Source organism: Diceros bicornis, chromosome 39 (genome assembly GCF_020826845.1).
Source record: "Diceros bicornis minor isolate mBicDic1 chromosome 39, mDicBic1.mat.cur, whole genome shotgun sequence".
Lineage (NCBI taxonomy): Eukaryota > Metazoa > Chordata > Mammalia > Perissodactyla > Rhinocerotidae > Diceros > Diceros bicornis.
Genome location: NC_080778.1, coordinates 25,662,483 through 25,682,468, shown reverse-complemented (window position 1 = coordinate 25,682,468; position 19,986 = coordinate 25,662,483). Strand labels below are relative to the sequence as shown.

The window sequence follows — 19,986 nt, the reverse complement described above, 5'->3', positions numbered from 1 at the left end:
ATTCATGTAGTCTAAAAGCAGGTTAAGACCTGCAGGTTAAGACCCAAGAACCTACTCTGTAAACTATATAAACCCAAAGTATTTTTTGCACTGTTTCAAAGATCACTGAATATTTCAGGAATGCAACCATTGTGTACAATAAGGGCAGACTAAATATTGTTATCTTTGGAATTTTACCAGGGGTTGTTCACTATTTTGGAAATGTATCACCAATGGCGACCCCATTCCAAATATTTCAGTCACGATTGCAAACCTGTAAATCAGTCTGCGTTTGCACCTATTGCATTCCCAGTGACCCCAGGTATAGGCATGAACATCATACCTGGTGTTCTATGTACCAGGTATTTCTAGTGTAGTCACTCCAAACATTTATACAACAGTATTCATAGTATCTCGTTACAAAATATTGATTTTATTTTTACCTTATTTTAAAGGTTGGGAGCCATATTTATTTTTTATTTATTAGAAAATACTTTGTTAAATCTACCATCTTGTTATCTCTTTTATGTTTTTACCAGTTTTTGTTTGTTATTTCCCCCTTCTCTCTAAACTACTCTTGGATTAATTGAAGTATTTTTAGTATTTCATTTCACTAATGACTTATTATTTTTGTTTATTTTTTACTAAAGGTTTAAGATTAACAATATACCCTGTGTAGTTGTCGGAACCTTCATTCAAATAATGTTCTCACACTTTACGTATTATTTAAGAACACTACATTGGTGTAGTGTTTTCATCTCCCCCTCCTGTCCTTTGGGTGATTGTTATCTACATTTTACTTCTCTGTAAGCTATAAACCCAAGAATGCACTGTAATTTGTTTTTTTAGTTATCATTATAACTATTTTTTACTAGCTTTATTAAGGTATAATTGACAAATAAAAATTATATATATTTAGAATGTACATTGTGATTTAATATATGTATGTATACATTGTGAAATAATGACCACAATCAAGCTAATTAATGCATCCATCACCTCACATAGTTACCATGTGTTTTCTTGGTGTGTGGTGGAAACATTTAAGGTTTACTCTTTTAGCATATTTCAAGTACACAATACTACATTACTAACTCTAGTCACCATGCTGTACATTAGATTCCCCAGAACATATTCATCTTATAACTGAAAGTTTGTATTCTTTGACCAACGTCTCCTCATTTCCCCCAGCTCCCAGTACCTGATAACCACAATTCTATTCTCTGCTTCTATGAGTTTGACTATTTTAGATTCTACGTATAAGTAAGATCATGCTGTATTTGTCTTACTGTGTCTGGCTTATTTCACTAAGCATAGTGTCCTTTAGGTTCATGTTTTTACAAATGGGAGGATTTCTTTCTTTTTATAGCTGAATAGTATTCCACATATATATATATATATATATATATATATATATATATATATATCACATTTTCTTCATCCATCTATTGATGGACACTTAGGTTGTTTCCATATGTTGGCTATCGTGAATAATGCGGCAATGACCATGGGGATGTAGATATCTCTTCGAGATAGTGATTTCATTTCCTTTGGATGTATACCCAGAAGTGGAATTTCTGGATCATATGGCAGTCCTATTTTTAATTTCTTGAGGAACCTCCATATTGTTTTCCATAGTGACTGCACCAATTTACAGTCCCTCCAACAGTGCACAAGAGAGGGTGATCTGGAGTACTGTAGCAGCAAAATAAAATATCTAAAGATGAGAGTTCTGCCTTGAAAACCAAGGTTTATAGAAATCCAGGAAACAGAGGTGTGGAGACAAAACTAAACCAAATCAAAACAAAAGCCTTTATATACCAGGCTTAGCGGTGAGAGACAAAGAAATGGTTAGACAGAAAGGCCATACTTGATGATTACAACAGAGGAGGAGTCCTCCATCCGTAAAGCTGGGAAAGATATTCATACCATCTGTCCTCCTAATGGGTCATAAAAACAAATCTTTTTAAAATATTGGGTAAAATTTGTCTAACTCCATGCCAGTTATTAAAGGTAATGAGATGAAAATGAAGTAAATCACGTTCAGATGGAAAATGAGAATATACCAGAGAAGTGTGCATTAATCAGAAGAAAAACGTAGTATAATAATTCAAAATAAGCTACCATAAGTTAACAAAAGGATCAGAGCATTGGAAAAATCAGAAGTGAAAAACTCAGAAAGATTAAAAAGTATAGCAATAAAAGAAGAGGAAAGAAAATGAAAAAAAATCAAATAATGATGGCAATGAAAAAGATTTGACAGAAGTAATTGATGATTAAAGATTTATGATTTAATTATAAGGACAAGATATGTTTGTAGCTGGATTTTATCTAACTCGAGAATAAATAATACCAATGTTACTACTTGGATATTCTGACATACACACACACGTGTATTTTCAAGCAGGCAGCTTGTATGGCAAATATTTAGAAACAAAGTAACTAATCACCAATAAAGAATTAGCTGAATAAATTATGATATATCTGCACTGGACTATCACACAGCAATTAAAAAGAATGCATTACTTTTGACCCGAAGAGATTTTGTATTGTTTGGTGAGAAAAATCAAGATACAGTCAAGTATGTATACTAAAATGTCATTTTGTAAAACAAGCCATGATATAATATGAAATATTGATGTATGATTAGATGAGATCAGTGAAAAATATGGAAACATTCATACTAGGTTGTTACCATGTATTACTTTGGGAGGCTGGGAGATCACAGGGTTGTGAAGGAAAGTGGAAAGGAAAGGAAAAAATGCATGTGTTTACATATTTAAGTAAAATTACATACACATAAAGAATTAAATTTTTTGTGTGTGTGTGTGAGGAAGATTAGCCCTGAGCTAACATCTGTGGCCAATTCTCCTCTTTTTGCTGAGGAAGACTGGCCCTGGGCTAACATCCGTGCCCATCTTCCTCTACTTTATATGGGACACCTGCCACAGCATGGCTTGACAAGCGGTGTGTAGGTCCACGCCGGGGATCTGAACCTGCGAACCCTGGGCTGCTGAAGCAGAGTGTGCAAACTTAACCACGATGCCACCGGGTCAGCCCCAAGAATTAAATTTTTTAGTAATAAAGATTTAAGTAAATGAAAAAAAGGAAAATCACCTATCAAAGTAAAACAGCTTTGACTGGTTGAAACATACTATAGGAGTTTTCATCTGAGAAAGTCATGAATTGGGAGCGGGTTTTTGGGAGAAGTCAATTTCCTACTATGTGCCTCAATTAATCCACTCATTGTGTTTTTCTAAAACTAGCATACAAGAACATATTCTCTGTCTTACAAAAAATACGATGCTGGCACACATGACAAGGGATGTGTTTGTGATCACACACTCTATGCCTGGGTCACTGTGACTTGTTAGGACCCACAATAGTCTTTGCCCATTGAGTAAAGTTTATTGAAGTTCAGCTTTTAAAAAAACACAAGTCTGGGGCCGGCCCCGTGGCTTAGCGGTTAAGTGCGCGCGCTCCGCTACTGACGGCCAGGTTCAGATCCCGGGGGCGCACCGACGCACCACTTCTCCAGCCATGCTGAGGCCGTGTCCTGCATACAGCAACTAGAAGGATGTGCAACTATGACATACAGCTATCTACTGGGGCTTTGGGGCAAAGAAAAGGAGGAGGATTGGCAATAGATGTTAGCTCAGAGCCGGTCTTCCTCAGCAAAAAGAGGAGGATTAGCACGGATGTTAGCTCAGGACTGATCTTCCTCGCACACAAAAAAACACAAGTCTGAAGTGTATTTTTTAACACTTTACAGTCTTTAAAGTTAGAGGCAAAATTTTCTCCAAGAACAATAGCTATTTTCCTCATTGTTGAATTTTTGAAAGGCAATCCTGTTGGTTCGTTTACAATCTTGTCTTAGCACTAAGTAAAAATGCAGCAATTCAGAGACAGACACATAAATTTTATTCCAGCTAAATATTTGGAAGCAATGTTTATTGAAATTACAAAAATTTAAACTCTAATGGCTTCAAATAATAGCTTTCTGAGAAAAACTAACACTAACACCAAAATACAGAAACTATTTCTAAGGTAAGAAAACTTCTATTTTCAATTGGCCTAATACCTTATCAACAAGCAAAGTTATAGATCATTAAAAACTGGTTTTTCTTCTTCAGAAGAAAAAGGGTAGTATTGGGCATCTCCTCGTTACTTTTTCTTTCCTTTCTTTTTTTTCTGTGCGTCAGGGGCTAAGGTCTTCTTTTCGGACTCCGCCTTTAAGGCTGCTTCCTCCTCAGCCAGCGCCTCCAGCCTCAGGCACTCTGCTTGCAGCAACTTGTTTCTGTACTCTTCCCGGATATTGAAGATCTTCTGCCGGGCTTCATCTAAGGAGTCCTATTCCAAAACAAAACCCCAAGCAAATGAGGTCCCCTAATAAAGACTTACGGTTCCAGGAAAAAAATAAAAGAAGAAGAAAGCAATCCCTTTATCCTTTTCTCATGCCAATAGATTCCCGTGGGAAATTATTGAAGAAAGATGAAAATTGGGTTATGATCTCAAATGTTCATCAATGCATAAAACATGAGCTAGCAACCAAGTGTACATGAGATTTGAACAGAATGGTAAATAAAAGCATCAGTAGGAGGAAAACAAAGGGGAAGAAAGAAATAGGCAGAGATTTTGGCAAAGCAACAATCTGCTTTAAATGAGTTTAAATATAGTCTATAGGAAACATGCAGCCCAGTGTGTCTCTCACAGTGACTGTGCTCAATAAATTACTGGTTCCCCACACATATTCTAGCCCAGACAAAATGCATCTGACTTGTATGTAAAGAACTGCCAAATAATATCACCTAATCCACTGGATATCTTTGTTATTGTCAGTTTGGCTTTTGTTCTCACTGCTTCAAAAAATCTATATTCATCAAGGACACCATTGACCTCATAGGTAGCTAAATCCAAGATCATTTTTTGGTCTTATTTTTATTTACCTGTACTCTCTCCTCCTGGATCAACCAACTTAACTCGGTGTCCTGGGCACCACACCCTCTTGATTTTTCTCCTACTTCACTGTCTGCTCCTTATCAGTTGCCTTAACTGATTTCTCCTTCATCTCTTAATTTGCAAGTGACCACGTCTCAGATCTTAGGCCTCTTCCCGTCGTGATCTCATCTTTGGCTTTAAATACCATTTATACACTGATGGGTCCCCTAATTTTTTATCTCCAGCCCAGATCTCTCTCTCAAATTCCAGAATCACATATGGAACTTCTATTCAACATCTTCACATGACCGTCTACTAGATATGTAAAGATGTCCATTTTGATACAATAACTATATCAAAACATGTCCCAAACTGAAATCCTTATCTTCCCTTCCAAACCATCAGATTTGATGGCAGCTCAATCATTTCAGTTGTTTAGGCAAAAAACTTAGAGTATTTCATGACTCTTCTCTGTCTCATATAATAAACCAACAACCCATCAGGAAATCCAGTTGATTCTACTTCGAAAATACATCCGGAATTCAACTGCTTCTCACCACCTCCACCCTATCACTTTGGTGTGAACCACCATCACCACTGCATGCTCAATGCAATGGTCTCGTCACAGAACTCTCGTCCTTTCTATGTGCCTCCTTCTACACTTATCTGTTCTCCACACAATATCCAGAGCAATCCCTTTAAGACGTTAAGTCAGATCACGTTGCTCCTCTGCTCATTAGAACCTTGTCATGGTTCCATATTTCCCTCAGAATAAAGCTAAAGTCCTTTCGGTGGCCTTCACGGTCCTAATGATTACCTTCCCCATCCCCTCCCCCCACTTCCTCTCCGGCCTCCTCGCACTCACCTACCCCTTGCTCACTCTGCTCCGTGGCACAGGTCTCCTTAGTGTCCTTCCTCGGATACATGAATTTTGCTCTTGCCTTAGGGCCTTTGCTCTAGCTGATATCTCCTCTGAATCACTGTGTTCTGATTCTGTTCTACTTTTCCTTTTTCCTCAACATTTATCCCTTTTTCTCATATTATACAATGCATTTCTGTATTGTGCTTGTATTTGAGCATCTATTTCCTCACTAGAATGTAAGCTTCACGAAGGCAAGGGTTTATCTCTTTTGTTCATGCTTAGGACAGTCTCTGGTACAAAAATGCACAGAAATATATGTTGAGTGAATAAACTGTGGAAATGTGAAGTGTCAGAGATTATACACAGGTAAATATAGTTTATATTTTCAAAAAGAAGAATAATTTTCAATTTTCAAAAGTATAGACGAGAACACTTAATGTCAGTTCCAGGCAACATTCTAGAAATGGATTATGAAATGGCTTCCCTAAAAGTGTTTACAAATGAGGCAGTGATTACCAAGTGCTGATGCAGTTTTACTAAGAGGCCTGCAAATGCAAATCATTGCAATTCTGATACTATGGCCACAATTATGGTTCAATTTGTAGAGTGTTTACTGTTTCAAAAATGGTATAATGAAAAAATAAGAATTAATGAAGTGATGCTGGAAGAGAAGCTTCAGGAAATGACTGTGTCGTCTTCATCACTGAATTCTTCAAGAAATTTTCCATGGTTTTGCAACTTGCATGACTTTGGGTTGAGATGATGGAACAGCTGAATGTCAGAATCAGACTTACCAAAGCTTTTGACAAAAGAAGACTGTATCTACCACAACAAAACTGCTTTCACTAAATCAACTGCACAAATACAAGATGACAGTAGGGACATAGTAAAAAAAGAAAGAGAGAGCCATCTTAAGGGTTTAGTGAAAAGTAGTTTAATATATGTCAGTAATCCCTTATCCCTCATGTAATTTAATGTATGTCAGTAATCCCTTATGTTTTCTCCCATTTGATAAGAAATATAATACTGATCGTGTTTCTCTTAAGGTAGCTTCAATCAAAATTTTCTCTTGGGGCCGCCCGTGGCTTAGCGGTTAAGTGCACGCGCTCCGCTACTGGCGGCCCCGGGGTTCAGTTCCAGGCACACACCGATGCACCGCTTCTCCGGCCATGCTGAGGCCGCGTCCCACATACAGCAACTAGAAGGATGTGCAGCTATGACATACAACTATCTACTGGGGCTTTGGGAAAAAAAAAAAAGGAGGAGGATTGGCAATAGATGTTAGCTCAGAGCTGGTCTTCCTCAGCCAAAAGAGGAGGATTAGCATGGATGTTAGCTCAGGGCTGATCTTCCTCACAAAAAACAAAAACAAAAACAAAAAACTTTCTCTTAACGTGCTTATCTGTACCTCACACTTAAAGAATGGGATCTGAATTCAAAACTATCCAAGTTAATATTTCTTCCCTATCTCCTCCCCATCTGCTGCATTTGTTCTTGTCTATTAAACACGGAAAACATGACCGGCAATCCTGAAATTCCCTTTTGTCTTATAATATTTTAATTTAAACTATTTTCTACATGATGAATTGAATCTATATAATTTTAATATTCATCTATTGATTCACTTATGAAACAAATTTCTGTGAGATAGAATCCCTTCTAGGCTCTGGGGATACAACAGTGAATCAAAACAAAGTTCCTGTTCACATAGAGTCTATATTCTAGTGGAGATAGATTAAAAATGTATGCATATTTAATAAGCAATATACATACATTTCCATGTTAAACCAATAAATGAATATATATACAGGATAAGTGCTTTAAAGAAAATAATAAAGCCAGGCTTGAGTATACAAATTTTGAAGGGTTCTAATTTGGAAAGAATAGCTAGAGACGATCTCTCTAATGAAGTGACAATAGATGAGAGAGCTCATAAAGTGAAGCTGTAAACCATTTGGCTCTGTGCAGGAAGGACGTTCCAGGAAGAGCACGGTCCACGGCCCACAGGTGGGGACATGCCTGGCTGTTAGTGGAAGGGCAAAGTCAATTTCCAAAAAAAAAAAAAAGGAGAAGAGAGTGTAGGATGGTAGAGAAAAAGATGGGAGAGGAAAGTGGGCACTAGATTACGTAGCACTCTAGACATCATAATAAAGACTCTGGCTTTTTTCTTAGTGAAATGTGAAGCCATCAGAGGAGTGAAATGACCCCACCCTCCATTTTAAGGATGTACTTTGATAACCCTTAGTGCAATTCCTAAAATACTTGGGGTTCTCCTCCGGGCACCTGGTAGCATTGCACTCTGTATTGGTCTGCCAGGGCTGCCATAACCAAGGACCACAAACCGAGAGGCTTAAATAACAGAAATTTATCGTCTCACAGTTCTTGGTGCTAGGAGTTTGAAATCCAGGCGTCAGCAAGGTTGATTCCTTCAGTGAAGTTGTATGTGATTATGTGACTCGCTTTGGCTAATGAAATGTGACTATGCAAAGTAAATGTGATGAGAATGACCCTCTACTGAAGTCACTGGCCATGTAGCTAGAAGGAGCAACACTCTCTTACTGGTTTAATCTAGGGTCTGGTACACTAAGGCCTGTGGAACAAATCTGGCTCACTGCCTGTTTCTCTAAATACAGTTTTATTGGAACACATTTAGTGTTATCTTTGACTGATTTGTGTTAACAATGGCAGAGTTGAGTAGGTGCAACATATGGCCAGAAATATTTACTATCTGGCCCTTTACAGAAAACCAGTTTGCCAACCCCTGACATTGGGACTATTTGTAACCACAGGACACAATAGTCTGTCCTGACTCACACAATCACTTTGGCTGCAGGGCAGAGTCCACCTTGTAGGAGGGCAAGAAGGAAGCAGTGAGATGAGTCAGGAGGCTTTAGCGATACTCTGAATGGAAAATAATAGCCGTTTGGACTCGATGGTGGGGATACAGAGAGTGAAAAGTGGTTGAATTTTGGATCTATTTTCAAGGTAATGCTGACAAGTTTTGTTAATGGATGAGAGGTAACTAGTGAGAGAAGTCAAGGATGTTTCCAAGGTTTCTCCTTGAGCAACTGGAAGATTGCAACTGCCCTTTAACTGGGATGGAGAATATTGGTGGAGGGTTATGTCTGTGCTGACGTGAGAGGGAGAGCAGGAATTTCAGAATATGGATTTGGAGAGGTTCAGTTTGATGTACCTATAGGAAAACAAGAAGAGACATCAAAAAGGCATATTCCTCACACTGGCCAATACTGGAAATGACATGGAGAACCCAATATCACTGTGGCTAAAATGTTTAGAAAGTCTTGTAGCCTTCGGTGTCTTTGGAGCATGTGTGAATGTGTGTGTGTGTTGTAGGAGAAAAGGAGAAAAAAAATAAATCTTCATCTTCCATAGTGGAAGTCCTTCATATATATTTATCAAATTTCCCCATTTCTAGTACAATACTTCCATTTTTAATTAAGCTTGATCTTTCACACTACAGAAATCCTTCTTTTTTGGACCCTGTCTAAATAAAGCACCTCTAGTCTTCTGCTGGGGTGGAGAAGGGACAGTCACCTGTCTACAAAAGGTTGAGGTGGTGATCAGCAGTTCTAACTGCTTCTTAAATAGTTTTAAACCAAACAAACCCAATGATTTTATCTTCCTCCCCCTGGACCTTCACTTCCTAACCTGGTGGGCGTCACCAATTTCAGAGCCCTTTGGGGATTCTGGGGAGCAAACTGAGTTGATTCTTAAGAATTTTTCTACAGCCAGCTTAGGATTTGGCTGCCTCAGGTCTGTTAATGCAATCTTCATCCAGCTTTTTTCCAGCTGCACAAATATTTTGTTGTTATCTTCTCTCCCATTCTTCCCATTTTGTGGATAGATTCCCAATACTGCATTTTAGAGGGACTTTAGAGAGCAAGTAAAATTAGATGTGTATTGTCAATTTGCCATCTTTTCTGAGAAGCTGGGAACTAAATGTTTTCAAGACTTCTTTTTACCCGGTTACTATATGCTTCTATGATATCTTTTTAAAAGGAATTGGTCAACTTGATCCAGGTATGCACCTGAGACTCACCCGCATTTCCCCATACATCTCCAGGACCCGATCCTTCAACTTAAGTCGTTCCTCTTGGTCAATGTCTCTAATGCTAAGGACTCTGGTCCTGTACTGTCGAAACTGATGGACCTCCTCTGCTTTTTGCATTGCCTGCTGCTTGTTCAGTTCCTCTGTTTGCAGCAGGGGCTCAGTTTTTGTTTTCCTTGACATAAAAATATCAAAAGACATACATTAAGTCATTTGGGAACTCTGAAATGGACTTGACTTTAGAACTCAAATAATTTAAAATCATATCAACAGTGTGGTGCTCTGAATGAAATCAAATATTAGGAATAGAAGGAATAAACCATTTTATTTATTTATTTATTTTTAAAGTATTTTTTTTTTTTTGTGGAAGATCAGCCCTGAGCTAACATCCATGCTAATCCTCCTCTTATTGCTGAGGAAGACCGGCTCTGAGCTAACATCTATTGCTAATCCTCCTCCTTTTTTTTCCCCCCTTTTTCCCCCAAAGCCCCAGTAGATAGTTGTATGTCATAGTTGCACATCCTTCTAGTTGCTGTATGTGGGACGCGGCCACAGCATGGCGGGAGAAGCAGTGTGTTGGTGCGTGCCGGATGGAACCCAGGCTGCCAGTAGCAGAGCGCACGCACTTAACCACTAAACCAAGGGGCCGGCCCTAAACCATTATTTTTAGATGGGCTTTGCTCTATCGAATCATGATATTTTAGGAAATTATTTTATGAAAGTATCAGTAAAATTAGATATACCATTTGATGAGGTGTTTGTGGAATGGGTGTTCGAAACTATGGAATATTTTGTAGGTTTTCCTTTTTAATTTATGAAGCTAAACAATTTTGAAAATGTTTTCAAACTTGTAAATATGCTTGAGTAACTATCTCTCTCTATTAATCCTATTGTCTAGCTCTTAAGGAAATTGAATCTAGTTAAATAATAGCAGAAAGTATGGTGGGAATTTTCTGTAGCTCAACTCACCTTAATGAGCTTACAAATTAAATCTTTGCAGAACGCATTTAAATGCTTTTATGATTGACTTCATAAAACATTTGCCAAATTTGAGATGTAAAATCATGTACTTCTAAAAATTTAGATACACTAAAAATATATTAAGCATTTAATTTCAAATTTCAGTTGTTTATCTACTGCCTATTGGCAATATACCCAAAATTCTGTGAACACCAATTGTCTGTGTTAATTATGTTTATTAAAACTTACCGTACATATTGAGTTAAGTCTACACATTCTAGCTCTTTTCGAATAAGTCGTGGAGATATTTCCAAAAGTGTTGGGGATCGTGAATGAGGCCCTGTTAAAAAAAAAGTCCCAGGCTTTCAAGAAAGAATCAACAATGACTAAATGACTGTTATATCTCATTTGAATTGAAAATAATATTTTCTGTTAAAAAACAACCATTGATAGGACTTGCCTTATTTGATATGATTTTAATGTGATTTAATACAACTTTATTAAAATACAATATTATTTCATATTTATCCTCTAGCTGGTGTTACTATACCGACAGTTAAATGAAGGAGATGAGAAAATGAAAATAAACAAAATGAATATACTGTATAAGAAAAGTAATAAAATGTTATTCTAATTATAGTTAAATGAAGACAGAGACAAAAAAGGTTATACTTTAAGTTACAAAATTTCATTATAGGGCCGGCCAGGTGGCATAGTGGTTAGGTTCACGCACTCTGCTTCGGTGGCCTGGGGTTCACAGGTTCGGATCCCAGGCGCGGACCTGTGCACCGCTCATCAGGCCATGTTGTGGCAGTGTCCCATGCATTAAATAGAGGAAAGATGGGCACAGATGTTAGCTCAGGGAAAATCTTCCTCAGCAAAAAGAGGAAGATTGGCAATGGATATTAGCTCTTGGCCAATCTCCCTCACAAAAAAAAAAAAAAAAATTTGCGATAAACAAGTTAAATGACCCAGTATCTAAAGTGCTTGCTCTAATGTGAAAAGCTATACTAAGCACTATGGGGGTGGAATATAAAAATGTTTAACATACAGTACCCTACCTTCAAGAAACTTTTAGTCCAGTGGAGTAGGCAATATATAATAAGGAAACACTGAAAATCAAATTACCAGGAACTTTTTGCTCCATAGACCCCTATGAACCCACAAGAAACAGATATAAGAAAGAAACTTTAAAGTCTAAGACATTAACCATTCAGCCTTTCCAGACCACTTAATTTCTTTTTTGAAAAAAATTATTGAAGTATAATTTGCATAGCATAAAATACACCCATTTTAAAAGTATAATTAATACTTAAACTTACAGAGTTGTGCAACCAGCATCAAAAATCCAGTTTCAGAACATTTCCACTATCCACATCAAATTTCTTATGTCCTTTTACAGTCACTGTTCATTCCCAGCACAAGCCCCAGGCCACCATTAATCTACTTCGTGTCTCTACAGATTTGCTTCTCCTGGACACTTCATGCGAGTGGGAATGGTAAAATTATGTTTAACTTTTTAAGAAATTGTCAAATCATAGTGTTTTGATTGTTGTTAGCTTCATTACAAATCTAGAAATCATGAAGTAAAAATCCTCTCCCTTGGTTCATTATCAAAACTATTTTGTTCATTCTGGGTCTTTTGCACTTCCATATAAGTTTTGAGGTTGGCTTGTCAAATTTTGTAAGACGTCCACTAGAATTCTGATAGGGATTACATTGCATTTACAAACCAATTTGGGGAGAATTACTATCTTACTATATTGAGTCTTCCAGTCCAAAGCATGGACTACCTCTCCATTTAGATCTTTTAAAGTTTCCTTCAATGCTGTTTTATACTTTTCAAAATACACATCTTGCACTTTTGTTAAATTTATTTCCATACATTTACTATTGATGCTGTTGGGAATGAAACTGTCTTTTTGATTTTTTGATTTATTATTGATAATATGTAGAAATAGAAGTAATTTTTGTATATTAATCTTGTACCACGTGACCTCACCAAACTCACTTATTAGTTCTAGATGAGATTCTTGGTTCTTTCTCCCTGATTCCTTAGGATTTTCAGGATATAGAATCAATTTGTCTGCCAATACAGTTTTACTTCTTCCCTTCTGATATAGATGTGTTTTATTTGTTTTTTTTGATAGAAGTGGCTAGAACCTCCATAAGTGGTTAGGGTGGATAACTTGCCTTGTTCTTGATCTTAGGTTGAAATCACTATGGCTGTTTTGTTACCCAGATCTCCTTGTTCAATTTTTGGCTGATATGTTGCTCACTCTGACCAGTGTCACAGTCCCAGGCAGCTGTGATGTTGGCCATTCCCAGTTTGCCACCAAGTTCACTATTACTTGCAACAACGCCCATGGGCATGGAACTTTTCCCTGGAGCCTCAAGTCAGGTCAACCTTTACTAGCATTGGCACCAAGGCTGCCGGTCCCCGTGGCTACCATGCTGCAGAGCTTGGGGTTGATGAGAAAACCTCACATTAAACCATAGATCCTTGCTGTCCCTAACAATTGTTGTAGACAGCCTAATGCACCTCTGAAGTGTCTTATAACTTAATCTCTGAAACCTATAAATATGTTACCTTACAAGGACTTTGAAGATGCAGTTAAGTTAAGCATGTTGATATGAGAAGATGATTCTGGATTATTCAGCTGGGCTCAATGTGATCACAAGAACACATAAGGGAAAAAAGAGGCAGGTGGAAGACAAAGAATCCAAGAAGGGGATGAGGAGATGGACACAGAAGAAATACAGATGGAGGGAGGGAAAGAGAGACAAAGAGACAGAGATATTTGAAGATGCTGTGCTGCTGGCCCTGAATACGAGGAAGGAGCCACGGCCAAGAAGTCAGATGGCCCTCGAAGCTGAAAACGGAAACAGAGTCTCCCCTAGAGCCTCCAGGAGGAATGCAGCCCTGCCAACACCTTAATTTCCAAATTTCTGCCCTCCAGAACTGTAAGAAATTTGTGTTGTTTTAAGTCACTAAGTGTGTGGTTATTTGATACAGCAGCAATAGGAAACAAGTAGGATTAAGTTCATTTGTTTTTGTTGTTCTTATTTTTAATAATTATTTTTCATTTAGTTTGCTTTCAGAGTTTTGAAATTTTGTTTTTTTTGTGTGAGGAAGATCGGCCCTGAGCTAACATCTGCCAATCCTCCTCTTTTTGCTGAGGAAGACTGGCCCTGGGCTAACATCCGTGCCCATCTTCCTGCACTTTATATGGGACGCCACCACAGCATGGCTTGACAAGTGGTGTGTCTGTGCGCGCCTGGGACCCGAACCGGCGAACCCCGGGCCACCGCAGCGGTCTGTGCGCACTTAACCACTTGCTCCACCAGGCCGGCCCCAGAGTTTTGAAATTTTTTTAATCTTTTTTTTCCAGTTTATCATTGCTTTTTGGGAAGAAGATATGTCAAGTTCTCACTCTGCAATGCAACAGGTCCCACTCTGCACTGTATTTAATCCTGCTTTTCACATGTGGTTGTAATAGTCTCAGCAATATTGTAAAGCGCTTAATTTATAACAACTGGCTAAAAGTGATCATTCATTTGGAAATATAATCTAATGTAAACCTTTAAAAAAACTTAAAAAACAATAACATCCAAATTAATTTTTCATTTTTTCAAAAATACATCGTCACAATACATGTGAGAAAAACGAATATAATAATACAAATTCCAACTCTGTTCCATCATTAAAACACGAATTCATTTTATAACATTCAATAAAACATTCCTGAAGTATGGACATTTTATAACATGACTCTTCTAGAAACCAGTGGCCAATAAGTTTTCTTTTTTCATCATGGTTACTATGGGATCTCAGATTTCTAAAGTCCATTTGCTTTTCTTACAAACACATCTACTTCTGTTGGGTATATTTTTGGCATTTCAAACTTGAATTGTTTTTATAAGACACCAGCTCTGCTGACTCTGGCTGGAAAGAAAATGTTTTCCGATTAATTAGATGTTTGTGTTTTCTTATATCTTGCCAAATAATATATATTTAAAGAGAGAGAGTGGGAAAGGGGCAGAGAAGGTTAATCTTCACGTTCACCTACAAAACTTTGTCATATCAGAAGAGGGTGTGAGTATAGCATGACAGTCTTAGAACTCTAGAACGGTGCAGCTCAAAGTGTATGTGTGTGTATGGACCATCCTCCATCTGCAATCTGGTCCTCTATGGGATAAGTTCTGAAAGTGAGAGTATGCATTTAGAAATATTTTTATAGCAATTGATCATCAATTTAGTCATTTTATTACATTTTACAAAAGTTTCGGTTTACAACAGACAATAGGAGAAAACTTCCTTCATCATAGAAAGTTTGAATATGAGAATCGCTGTTTAAAAGACATGGTGAAGGGGGGCCAGCCCAGTGGCATAGCAGTTAAGTGTGCGCGCTACGCTTCCGCGGCCCCGGGGTTCGCAGGTTCGGATCCCGGGCGCGCACCACTTGTCAAGCCGTGCTGTGGCGGCGTCGCATGTAAAATAAAGGGAGAAGGGCACTGATGTTAGCCCAGGACCAATCTTCCTCAGCAAAAAGAGGAGGATTGGCATTGGATGTTAGCTCAGGGCTGATGTTCCTCACGAAAAAAAAAAAGACACAGTGAAGAATACTTTGACTGATTGTGAAGCCTGGGACAAAAAATTGGAAATTAAGACAAAGATCACTCTAACTTCTGGGAAAGCCCCCCGAAATAAAAGGGAAGTTGAAAGCAATGTTTGAAATCTTGATCTTGATGATGGCGTGGTGTTGAGGAAGAATGGTTAGGAGTGAAATCCATAATGATGTTATTTCTATGTCCTCTGGCATCATGAAGGAAGTTGTTCTAAGTTACCTACTATATGAAAATAGGAAGTCGAAAGACTAAGGTAGCTTTCGGGAGTCACAAATATCCATGGGAATGTGGAGATCAGACCACGTAAAGCTCTCACAGGGTCTGTAATCTCTTACGGGTGATGCTTCTCCAGGAGGGAGGGCCAATTTGTGGTGCATCGAGAGCAGAGGTGGGAGCAGCGCCACGGAACTGCAGAGAACAGCTGGACAGCCTGACTTGTGGCTCTCAAGTGTGATTCCTTCTACGACCACAGTACTGGGGCACACGGCAGCGCCTCAGTGCTATAGGAGGTACTGAAAGCACACAACAGCACACCCCTTCTCAGAGGGAGAGGAAGTTCATTTTTCTTGATGGCGTGTAATTAAACTTATCTTTTTATATTAAATTAAAATGATAATAAAACACATTTAAGAATGTTTTTCAGTTGGTCTAAGTCCTGCATTCCTGCTCTCTCTTCCCTTTTCTCGCTGTTTCCTGCCCTCTCCTCCCCACCCAAAAGCACACTCTTTTACAGTTATGTGAACTTTAGCGCAAATGTCTGAAGACTCTGATGGCCAAAGGCATGATGAAATGAGAAACAGGAGAGTTGATCTGGAAGCACAGGCTTCACTCCCTCACAACTCTGGTCTGGGGCTCTGGGAAAAAAATGACATCTACCCCATAACAGCGGGGACACACCATCCGAGGCTGGTGTGAAGAATCATGATTACATTCAATTTTCTCAACTTGAAGATGACCTTGTTAGCATATAAACAAACAATTTGATATCAGAATTTAATTATATTTTCCTTTTTAAGATCTTTAACGAAGCGTGGGGGAAAGGTTGCGTTCGATAAGAAATCACAAAGTGTGGAACCAAAAGAACTAAAGTTTGAGCCTTGATTTTACCTGAAATGTTTCAACTTCCTGCCCTTGGGTGAGTCATTTATCAATTCCTTCATTTTTGAGGCAGAGAGGGCAGTATATGCTTTTTCTAGTTCATAGAGGCTCAAGTGAGTTAATATATGCCAAAGCACTCTACCAATAAAATATTAATACAAACTGATAGGTATTATTCTAATAAATTTTAGTGCCACTGGCATGTGTGTTGTTATCTATGAAATGAGCCCTTACTCTTAAAATACTGGTTCAGAAATGTCAGAATCTCTTGTTAGTAGAGTAAAAGAGCCCTTCGAATTTTGGGATTTTCTTCTTCACTGTGGAAATCACTAAAGGACATGTTTTAGCCATAAACCGTTTTTTTTTTTTTTCTTTTTGGTGAGAAAGACCAGCCTTGAGCTAACATCTGTGGCCAATCCTCCTTTTTTTGCTCAGGAAGATTGGCCCTGAGCTAAAATCTGTGCCCATCTTCCTCTATTTTATGTGGGATGCCACCACAGCATGGCTTAATGAGCTGTGTGCAGGTCCGCGCCCAGGATCCGAACCTGAGACCCCTGGGCCACCAAAGCGGAGCTCACGCACTTAACCACTACGCCACCAGGCCGGACCCACATAAACAGTTTTTAATTGGAAAATTCTCAGACCAGTGTAGCAATTTTGAGAAAAGAACCATTGTTGGTGTTTCTGAGGATGCTTTCTTCCAAAACATCTTTCTTTCCTGCCTGGGTTCTGCACAAGTAGAGAAATAAATAGTAAGATTTTACTATTGATGTAGGTATAATTGGAGGACATAGCTTGAAGTGAGAGAAAAATGGGCCATAATCACAGAACGCCAGAGCTGGCTGACCCCTACAGCCCCCCTCAGTCATAGGTAGTGCTTCCAATTCAGGGACCAGCAGTGGATTCAGGCTCCCCACGGGCAACACAAAATTTATTCTTTCCAAATATATCAATCAGATAAGACACTTAGCCCCCTTAGCAACAGAAAGTCCAAGAGTTGCTTAGGGAAAATACCCTTCCTCATGGAGGCAGGAATGTGGAAAGACATTTCTCTGTAATACTTCCCATTGAGGATTTAGGTTCATTTTAGTGAATAAATATGAATCCATATTATACAGAAATGAATCAAGTCAGTGTGGCTTGTACCCCAATGAAAATTGGTCTCTTCCAACATTTTAGAAACCAAATATTTAAAAATTCATTATAAAAGGTAAAAAGAAAACCTATCAGTTACCATACTATAGATAGAACAAAAGGGATCTTTGTTAAGTGAATATGTGTGATTCACTATAGTGAATATATACTAGCATATATCACATATACTGTGCGTATATATACATATACATATATACTGTGAATCACTGTATATACAATAACTGCAATTTTATTTTCAGTATTTGTAGACTCAGAAAACTATACAAAAATATATCAGATACTTTCTATTTTTTTGTGAGGAAGATTAGCCCTGAGCTAACATCTGTTGCCAATCCTCCTCTTTTTGCTGAGGAAGATTGGTCCTGGGCTAACATCCGTGCCCATCTTCCTCTACTTTATATGAGACGCTGCCACAGCAGGGATTGATAAGCTCTGCGTAGGTCTGCTCCTGGGATCTGAACCGGTGAACCCCGGGGCTGCTGAAGCAGAGCGTGGCACTTAACCGCTATGTCACCCGGGTGGCCCTGATACTCTTTTTTTTATGCCTACTTTTATCTTAAGGATAGGTATTTTATAATCAGAACCTTGAGCAGATTATCAACTCTGATGAGCAAAATGAAGACCCATGAATACAAAATACGTATTTTTCTATGTTGTAACCCTAGCCATCACATATCTAAGTTAGTATCTTCTAGAATTTTTATTTCAAAATAGGTACTTGTCTTACCAACGAGAGCAGTACTCACCGATAACGTCCTTCCGAAGGCTCTGCTCACGCTCCTCTTTCCCTGCCGGAGACACCGCTCCACTTTCACTGCTCACCGATTTTGTCAGATCCTTCAAGCCCTTGGTTAGCTGCCACTTCTTCCACAGCATACTCCCTGGTGGTGTGCTCTCTAAACTCATGGGGTTCTTTACGTCGGGCACTTTTGTGGCACTCGCAGATGTTTCTACCACAACATGACACGTGCGTTACTGAAAAAACTTGCATTCCATGAAATCACATACGAAATGTAACAGGGCTCGTGGGAGCACAGATTTGGAGCAGAAGACTCGAAACCTTTGCAACTTCTAACCACGGCGACAACAATCACTGGTACCTCAGGAGGGGATGTGGACGGCCCAGGCAGCCAGTGCGTCTGGAAGCTGCCTCAGGACGTGAAAACATCACGTAAAAATAGAGGCTTTTTGAAGGTGAGATATTACAAATGGAAATGGGGTCTCTGAACCATTGGGCTGCTGTTAGGGCGGCCCCTGGAGGAAGGGAATCTATCCCATGTGAGAACTGTGCGTGGACAGGGTTCTCCCTTCTGGGAGGGGGGCCCTCTGTGTAGGCATTTGTCTAAAATTTTCTTAAAACAGAGCTGAAAAAGGCTCTTGCTTGTAAAGTTGCAAAGCTGGAAGATTTTTTCTTAACGTTATAATTCTATTCCCACTGTTCCAGATCCTTATGCCTATGAAAAACTGCACAAAACCTACCACGACTTCCACATTATACAGACGTTTCCCTCTATTTATCAATTGCAGATGATTTAATTGGTGCTATATTCTGCTTTGAATGAAAGGCAGTGATGGGCTAATACTTAAGAGCATGGAGAAATCTTGAAATGAGAGGCAGATATTCAATAGTCAAAAGTTGGTTCTTTAAACATAGTATTAAAATTGGGGCCGGCAGGGTGGCAAAGTGGTTAAGTTTGCGTGCTCCGCTTCAGCAGCCCGGGGTTCGCGGGTTCAGATCCCGGGCGTGGACCTATGCACCACTTATCAAGCCATGCTGTGGCAGGTGTCCCACATATAAAGTAGAGGAAGATGGGCATGGATGTTAGCCCAGGGCCAATCTTCCTCAGCAAAAAGAGGAGGATTGGCAACAGATGTTAGCTCAGGGCTAATCTTCCTCATCAAAATAAATAAATAAATAAATTAATTAATAAATTAATTAATTAAATTGATGCACTCCTAGAGCAAGACTGATTGAGGAAAAAAGAGGTTAAAATGAAGTTTATTCTAGGAAGTTTAAATTACTTAAAATAGACAAGTTCCTTGTAAAACACAACTTACTAATCCCGACACAGGAAGAAATAGAACAGCTGAATAGCACGACATATAGAGTACATACTGTATGAGTCCAAAACATGAAGTTCAGGAACAGCAAAAATTAATTCCTGGTGGTAGAGGTCAGACTAGAAGTTACCTTGAGGAAGGAAATGGCTGGGAAGGTGAAGGAGGAGGACTCTCGGGATGTACTAACTGTTTCGTGCCTTGATCTAAATGGTGGCTCCGGACTGCACACAAATGT

The 19,986-nt window shown here is 38.8% G+C and overlaps 1 protein-coding gene across 1 annotated transcript in view; it reads right to left on the bottom strand.

Annotated features, from left to right (window-relative positions):
• Positions 1–3,968: 3,968 nt before the first annotated feature.
• The window catches only part of ADGB (androglobin), a 174,620-nt gene continuing 158,602 nt past the window's right edge, over positions 3,969–19,986 (bottom strand). The window contains exons 33-36 of the mRNA XM_058534238.1: positions 18,437–18,640; positions 11,058–11,148; positions 9,840–10,023; positions 3,969–4,329 (exon numbers count right to left, since the gene is read on the bottom strand). Of these exons, the coding sequence (XP_058390221.1) occupies positions 4,144–4,329; positions 9,840–10,023; positions 11,058–11,148; positions 18,437–18,640 (665 nt within the window). The 3' untranslated portion in view covers positions 3,969–4,143. The remainder of the gene's footprint in view (positions 4,330–9,839; positions 10,024–11,057; positions 11,149–18,436; positions 18,641–19,986) is intronic.